General features: G+C 38.4%; 1 protein-coding gene across 1 annotated transcript in view; it reads right to left on the reverse strand.

Annotated features, from left to right (window-relative positions):
• The window catches only part of LOC149278704 (A disintegrin and metalloproteinase with thrombospondin motifs 9-like), a 63,625-nt gene extending 63,204 nt beyond the window's left edge, over positions 1-421 (reverse strand). Inside the window, exon 1 of the mRNA XM_089501864.1 lies at positions 322-421. Coding sequence (XP_089357990.1) covers positions 322-421 — 100 coding nt within the window. The remainder of the gene's footprint in view (positions 1-321) is intronic.
• Positions 422-8,917: the final 8,496 nt, after the last annotated feature.

The following is an 8,917-nucleotide window of genomic DNA, read 5'->3' on the forward strand; positions in this document are numbered from 1 at the left end:
AACAAAAAAAAATAAATTGTACAGTTATCTGAATGCAATACACTGTCATTTCACCCAAAATTAAGAAAGCAAGCATTTCTTTCTTTTAAAAAAAAATAACCTTTGTGCACCTGAACTGGATACCCTCATAATACTAAAAAAACGTTCTGCAAGTAGTCTAGAACACTTTGATCTGCACTTAACACCACGTGATTCTTAATGTCATTTGTCACTTTGATGCTGGCCACACAGGTGAAGATGTCAAAACCCTTTATTTGGTTTTGTTTCTGGGGAAAAGAGGGTTAAAATACTTTTTTAAAAAAATTAAAAGAAACCTTTTACCTTGTCTTGGGTGCAGTTTGATCTGTCTCTCTTCTGTTGCTACATTCAAGATGTCTTGAAGAATTATAACTAATCCCAGTAGCCAAAAGGCAAGAGGCATGTTGGTCTGTAAGAAAAATAAAACAGTCTTTTTGCTGGTCTCCCTCTTTGCACTGCACAGATATTCCCAGAAATTCCCAGAGCCTTAAACTTTGCAATCCAAATGTCTTGAGTCTGCTCTACCATTCATCCTAGAAGGAAGGGTCCTCAGTAAGTGCCCAGGTCCTATCAGGCAAACCAGCATAGTGTACTGGGAAGGAGAGGCTGCAAAAGCAGAAGTGCTGGGTGATGATCTCTCTATTTTCCCCTTTGCCTAAGTGGGAGCCTGACTATTGAAGAAGAAGGGAGTGGGAATATCTTGAGACCACACCAGTAGGAGGAGCAGCACTGGTGCAGCTACATTGTAGCACTTAGTATCCGACCAAACTGCTCTTGTTTTCTCAATGAACACCATCCCAGTCTATCCCAGTCTATCCCAGTGCACAGATCTCAATGACTGCTCACACCATTATTCCTAAGAACATTCACTGGCATGCAACTCAAGCCAGCCATGAACTTATAGAATGTTATTATGACATTGTTTATGTTTATAAACAGTCCTTAGAATGTTGTGCAAGCGCATGGATATATTTTGCTACATTAACATTCTTATTAATCATCCCCCTCCCTAAATGTGTTTATTAAAACTACCTATAGCTTGCCTTTTTGTTTTTATTTTTGCATTCTGTGTGTTTGTTTTTAAACATTTTGTGTATGCGTAAACCAAACAACCATTTTAGCTGTGATTTGTGGCACAAGAAGTCGCATATTAGGTATTTTCCTGCCCCGAAGCTCTCCTTTTCACCTCTGCTGCCGTTACAGAGGCAGATAAAGCAGCAAGTAGTTTAGGAAGAGCAGAAGTAATGGGGAGGAATAAGAGGAAAATTATGATGGCCGCACATATGGCGGGCTTTAATGCGGAATATGATGGCGCAAAATAAATTAAGAAATAATAATAATAACTCCCAGTGAACCAAAGTCAGACAGCAGCAGAAAGAGACCTTTGCATGGCAAATGAGTCCTGGGTATGTTCTCTGTCGGTGACTATTCCTTGCATGTACAATAACATTGAAACAAAGTTGTGTCGTTAATTATATCCCCAATTTCACATCGATTTAAGCTTCATATGTATTTAGGACCTTCATTTTAATGCGGATGTAAAAAGAAATATTGGCATACCTCCCAACAAGGCTTTTTTCACAGGACAGTCCTGGTTTTCGGGCACTGTCCCGGGTAGCTGCCCACTGTCTCGGTTTTTCAGGCAGGTGGGGAGCATGGGCCAGCTGGGGCCATCCCCATAATATGCAGGGTTAGGAGAAACGTGCCAGGGTTTGCCCTTCGTAATGCAAACAATGCTTGTTTAGTGTGCGTTAGTTTGTATTGTCCTTTTATTATGTGAAATGAATTTGCTGACACATTATAATAATATAAATTATAAAAGTACCAAACCACTGAACCCCTCTTTTCTCCCCAGATGCCCCTCTATCCTCCCCCTGCGCTCCTTTCCCCCCTGATGCCCCTCTTTCCTACTGTGATACCCCTCTTTTCTAGGAGGTCAGGATGTTTGCTGGGTATGAAGGTATCTCATGGTTCTACAGCCCTAAAAGCCCCAATAATGTGTATAGAAACAGCAGAAAGTAGGTTTATAACATAAATGTCTTCTAAATGCCTCACTTGGTTACAGGGTGGGCTGACCTGGCGGACATTGGGGCCAGCTTCGTTAAACGGGACTGGCCTTGATTGGGGCGACTGCTGTAGGAGACGAGAGGACAGTGGACAACACGTTATTGTGATTTTTGCCGTCCTTGGGTGATACATTTTCAGCATTTTACGGTCTTTGTTAAACACAACGCAAAATGTATTTTGATAGAACTGTAGAAATACATAAAAATAATAATAATTTAAAAATTAATTTCATTGCTCACAAAAAGCGAACTTCACGCTAAGAAAAAACACAATCAGTATTGTCTTTCATGGAGGTTCAAAAATTGTAACGGATATTATTTTTATTCTATAATTTTGTCCCTTTTATTTATATATATATATTTAAGTTGCTTCTGTGGTCAATAATATTACTTTTTAAGTTGGCCGTGGAAATGGTGGAAGTTCAAGGACCTTACATCAGAGGTTTGCCCCAGACGTTCTTTGGTTATTCCGCGCTGTATTATAAGGGTCAACAGTAACTGGTAAGGGAAATGTCATTTTTACTCCTTGGGGATTCTTAGACCCTTTGAACCAAACCCAGTATTCAGGTCGCTCTGGGGGTTAAATGCTTGATCTTTGCTTCTGCTTGGGAAAGGTCCCATCTCTCCTTAGCAAGTTTTCCTGACAGAAGGGATTAATCACTTTGCTTCAGACTTCAGGGAACTGGTTAATCTCTTTTCTTCACGATGGCCGGTCGGAAGACGACATTCTAGAAAAGATATAAAAGGATAAGGAAAAAAAAGTATAAATGCACAAGAAGGCAGATAAAGAGAAAATATATAGTTCAAAATAATTGAATTCCGGAGGACGAACCCAACGAAAACTTGAATTTGGCTTCGGAAGTAGTTTGGAATACTTTGTGATTTATTGATATAAACCCAGGAACCTCAGACACAAAAAGAAAATATCTTTTTTGTTTTGTCTTTTAAAATTCAATAAAAAAAAGGAATTCAAAATATAGTTATACGAGATAAGAGGGTCTTTAGGCCTTTCGCAAGAATTGGCACTTGGGTCTTGGGAATCCAACTGGGTTCTGTGTTGTGCTTTTGGTCCGAAATATGAGAAAATACAAAAGTGGCAGCTAGAGGACAAAGTGTGATTCCGGGGGGGGTTAATCCAACATGTTAAATCTGAATAGTTTTGATAATTGTATGTTTAAATTGTAGAATCACTAGCCGAGCTCTCTTTACCTAATATATCGGCTCATCTTAGTCTCTCAGTCCTAATTAGGCCGACCCTTTGAATTTATGGACTGTAGAAAACACTGCGGGAGTAAATGGCGCCATATAAATAAAAAATAACTATAATAATTTCAATATATTTATTTAGATCAAAGCGCTAAATAATATAGGAACTTGGGATTTCAGGCACAGGAAAGTAAACCTAACATGTATTCATTTTCAGTTACTGGGTGAAGTATTGATGTGACGATTCCGAAGGTTCTACCAAATGAAAATGACATCACCTTCTCATCCACTTCCTGTCAACCTGAACTTCCTGTCTGCTCGACAAATCCAATAAGAACATACCGGGTCAATGACTGTTATTTCCTTTAATTTTCCGAGGTGTGAGCTCCCGTTAGTCAAATAAGTCCGCTTAACCAGCTCTAGAAGTGTCATGGCTGCATGTAACGGCACCAAGCATCGTGAATATATCTGTCAATATTAAGATTGGAATCCACGTAAAATAAACGTAAGAGGTTTATCTTCTTAGAATGTTCAAAAGATTCCGTATTCTAAAGAATCGGCCCAGCTGGTATCCCGGGTTAAAAAGAAACAACTGCTGTGGGATCAAAGAGAAAACGTCTCACGTTATGAACCAACGACGGCTTCCTGATATTTGAGAGCGGCGTAGTTTGCCATCTAGTGGACATAAAGAGAAATGATCGTTTATTAAATTATGAAAAAACTGAATTAATATTTTCTTCTCTCTTAAAAAAAAAAAAAAAGCCAAGGACCAAAATGTTAGTAAAATTGGTCACAGAGAGGTTTGGGGGGTAATTTGTCCCACGGCTTCCTGGACTTGCCGTGACGCTATTTGTAAATTCCTTCTGAAAGTCTGAAGATCTCCCTAGGACAATAAGATCAAATACTACCATAAAGGAGAACGGCACGTCACCCTATGCCTTGTACCAGCTTTTTGTAATGAATAAAAGAAAATTGTATATTTTTTACTTTGCTCAAATTTTGTGTATTTATGATCGATAGGCCTTCTGCATTGTGGTGGCTTCTGTGGCAAAGTTGAATGTTCTGAGATCACCTGCTACTTTCTCCTAAATCCTTTTTCAAGCTGCCAGAACATATTAGTTTCCATCAAAGGGGTAGAGTAAATTATTAGAGGGCACCGAAGGTCAAGATGAATGCTTCCTGTGACGTGAGGCTTTGAGAAGGTGGCAGATTAACTTCCATGGTGCATCTCCCTGCTCCCAGTCGTGTTAGTACTCATTCTATCCAGCTGGGAAACATCAATTACATTTTACTCCATGATTAGTCATAGACTTTTCAATAAAACTAGGTAAATATGTTGTGAGAAATGAAAATGCTCCCAAGTAATTGTCGTTCCTTGAAAATTATTATTTGTTATCTTGAAGGCTGATTTTCGGCAGGATCACACCAGTTTGTTGACTGTTTCTTTAAGAAAACATCACTGTCTTTCTAAGGGTGCTTGTCCCATCTTCTGTGTACATGGGACACCAATGACATCATAAGTACACTTACTGCATGATAAAGCAAATGGGGAATGGAAACCACCCCCACTGAGCGAGAATCAAGTGAACCGTTTGACTTCTTTATCATTTTTATTATTATAAATTTTATTATTTTATTATTATTTTTGTAATATTTTTTAAATCACCTTTATTAATTTAGAAGGCACATGGTTTTTAATAAAATCTCTTGGAAATATCATTTTGTTCAAAAAGCAATGAAATTATTATTTATATTTGATGGATACATTTGTTTAAAAAAATATAGTATTCAATAAAAAAAAAAAAGTTAAATCTAAATGTTTAACCCGAAACAAGTTTTCTTGACCATTTTTATGTACATTTTCTGAATTATTACATTGCAATTATATTATTCGGAAGTTAAAATTGACTTACTAACTTTTAAAAACTATATTTTTTTCTACTACAATTTACAAACTCAATATGAATATGAAAATACCCTATTTCTGGTTCCCATCTTTAGAGAAATCTTGTACATTTGTATTGTTTCCCAATAATTACCGGTATCCACTTTCCTTCTAATTAAATGCGGGCTTTGATGACTCGTGTTTAGGTCTGATCTTTTCTGCAAACACAGAGGAATGAGTCTGCTTTGTCCTGTCTTTCGTGCTTAAGTGTTTCCCCGCAGCTGATAAATGGCTTACAATCAGCCATGTCAAAGATCCCTAAGATAAGTTTTTGATTTTTGAAACGCTACCCACCTTTTCAGCGGACCAAAGAAAGGAGCCAGCTTGGCTGCAGTCCTCCACAACGATCACTGGAGTCCTCTACATTTGTCAACTCAAGAAGAATGCAGAGGTCTCCTTATAACGTTACAGCTGATTTATGTCCTGACTGTAGGGGATTGTTCTGAAAAGGGAAATAAATTACTTTAAGGACATTGAGCTTTGTGGTTGGTAAATTCTCACAGGGCACGGAAACATGTAGGAAAATAAAGACTACGAATATATGTGGTATTAGATTAAGCCAAGATTGGGTCTCGGATTTTTATGTTTATTTTTGTTTAGAAAACATTTTTATTATTTTTTACTATGACGCATTCGTTGAAAACCATGGATGGAGTTGAGTTTCTGTTGCGCAATAAATGGGGGTATCTGGTGTCCTCTATCCCATGGTGGAAACGAGATGGAATCTCCATACCTGTAGCAGCAAAGACCTCTCCTCTACTGCTCATTCACTGGTCAATGTTTACCGGGAACTAGAAACGGAGAAATACTTCGACGGAACTTACCAAGGAAACCTCGGCAGCTTCTACGGTAACTTCTATCAGAGCACGAAGAGCAAAACCAGACAGAAAATACAAGTATCAAGAAATATCAGGTGTGTTGTGTTGCCACAAGTGGTCGTGTGATGCTACTGTCCACCATGCTTGGATATGCCCGGGTGGGCAACTGCCCGACATAGCTAATTATGCAAGTGATCTGCCACTCCAGAGTGCAGCCATCAGCTGGATATGGCCTTCAAGTGTCAGAGCCGCCATGTTTTCCCAGTCTGGCTCTGCTTTCCACCATCTTTCAGAGGTGGTCTTCTAAGACCTCACTATATTATTCCTCCGTGCCCTATTTCTCGACTCGGCTTGTTGGTAACAACCTACTGTCGTATAATAAAATATGTTGAAAACTGGAAAAATCAACTGCATTGGTAATTTAATTAAGACTCGTGAATTTGAAGTAACTTTTAGCCAAATGCGCCAGACCTAAAATGATATTAACGCTACTGAAGGCAGTATTCAAATATAAATCTGATTGGGTAGTATAACTTTGCGATGATCAATGTCCTTACTACACGAGGCAAATGAATACCAGGTATAAATTATTTCTGTGTATAGTCTCAGCTCAACCCTTATCCGCACGTATTGCTCAGACGCGCCCGATATTGAAGGGGAAATTTGACCGCACTAATTATGATATATTTTACCCTAATCTAGTGCGGTACCAATAAAAAAAAACATATTAAATATGAATTTCCTACAGTTCTGAGCCTATATTGGCAAAAGCAAAGCTTGTAATGTTCTGACAGCTGCAGTTCATATACTTTATTAATGTACAAAATAAATTGGATTCCAGGTTCCAGATGGATGGTTATAAATCTCGGAATTTCCCACAACAGACTTGGAATATTTTTCTTCCAATACCCGTGGTAGCAATAGCAAAGAGCATTTTTATTTATTTGTTTATTGTTCTTTTTTTTTACGTTTCCTCCTTATATTTTTCTATATACTCTGTGTAGATAGCTATTATTATTATTCTTTTGTGGCCATTTAAAAAGTATATAATTAAATGAAAAATAACACTTATAAGTGGTGCTATACCTAAGAACTCAAAGAGCTTGGACCCGGAATTTAGAGCCCATGGTGTAAAATGGTGTAAAAAAAACCCTAAAGTAATCTTGTATTTGGGTAAGAGGCACTAATTTAACCCCCAGCGCTGTATACAGTAATGTCCTGGTTTTATCTCATTTATCTGTAGACCTGGAGCCGCCGTTGCTGTCAGTCATGTGATATTTTGGGTGACGTTCCCGGCTCAAACACCACACTGAGCTGCTGCTTTATGGCAATGCTAATGAAGTCCGTTCCTCCATAGACTTGAATTAGTCAGAGGGTCTGGCTGGGTAATTAAGACTCAGCCATTCTATTTACCCACGACAGGCAGTATGATAAGGAGTCGGGGTGTTTGTCTAGTAGATTGGGGCTCAGATAACAGAGCGAGAACTCATGCAAGAGCTAATATCCAGCTGCCTGAAAACTGGGGCAGAAACAATACAATCATTTTGAAAACTTATTTTTTATCTGATACTTTAAAAAAGAAAATAATGGACGTTTCTTTTTAAGTTTAGCTTTGTTATTTTTCATTGGGATTCATCTTCTCATGCTGGTCCTATCAGGGGTTAATTGCATTATATATTTTTCTACTATGAGAATGTATACTCTTGTCGTCCGGTGTAAGGGTGCCAAAACAACCCAAAATAAATAAATAATTATACATTATGTATGAAATGCAACATAAATTCCTTATTTTATCCTTATCGCTATTCTTTTTTCTATTTGTGTAGCAACCTAACCGACCCCCCCCCCCATCCAGTGGCCTCTGATCTAACTAAAGAATATGATCAATGTATTTGGGAGGTACTTTCACATTCCAGTGGGGTCTTTAACATGGGTTCAAGTATGTCTTCATCAGCATGCGCGGGGAGTATTTTAATGGTAAGTGGGAGTTTCACATTTGTTTCGAGTTACAGGAATATTTTCTCCCAGTTACATGATTACCCGGCCGAAAGTTAGATGATCGAGCCGATCGTGTTATTCCAGGTTCAATTGTTACATGCTGTTTGGTAATAATGACGATGTCAGATGGACACGTTGGCTCCTAGGGTTGGCCAAATAACACTCGGAAAGTTTCCTGGTCCATTAATAGATCTCAGATGGGTTGAAGTCTTAAGGAAACACTCCCGACTGATTCTTCAACGAGATACAAACTATCCATGCGTTCCCGACTTGACCTAATCTCGCGTTTCAGCAATTCCTTGTGATGATGTCATTTTCAATAATAGCCATTTACTTCTTATCAGTCAATAATTCTATAATCAAGAGGATTGTGTACATTCATGCCACCTGCGATTAAATTGCTACAACGATCGCAGACACGGCAGGAAACAATGTCATCCAAGTAGTCAGTTTTGTGAAATAGTTTGTTTGTTGGATGTTGTGTATATTCCAAAAATAAATATTTGGGTGAAAATTTTAACAAAGAAAACGATGTCATATTAGCAGAATGACCAATAAGATTGGAGATAGGTTTTTTTGTTTTTCTCCTCTCTCTCTCTCTCTCTCTCTCTCTCTCCCCTGGAAGTTTTCAAGCTCCTAAGAGTTTATGTTAAAGATAACTCGTTCATTAATGATCCTATTATTCTGCCTTCTTGTTCTCTGTTTGTTCTTAGCAGGGGCTGCCAGCACCTGGACGGTCAAGAGGGAAAAAGATTGAGCCGGCCAGCTGGGAAATGCCCATTTAGCCACACGGTATCAGTTTCAGTTAATTAGATGGTCCAGCTCATTATACGCACTTAATCACAAAGGACGGGGATAAAACAGGT

The sequence above is a fragment of the Sceloporus occidentalis genome, unplaced genomic scaffold (genome assembly GCF_023333645.1).
Source record: "Sceloporus occidentalis isolate IW3139 unplaced genomic scaffold, rSceOcc1.0.p SCAF_183, whole genome shotgun sequence".
In the NCBI taxonomy this organism is placed as follows: Eukaryota; Metazoa; Chordata; class Lepidosauria; order Squamata; family Phrynosomatidae; genus Sceloporus; species Sceloporus occidentalis.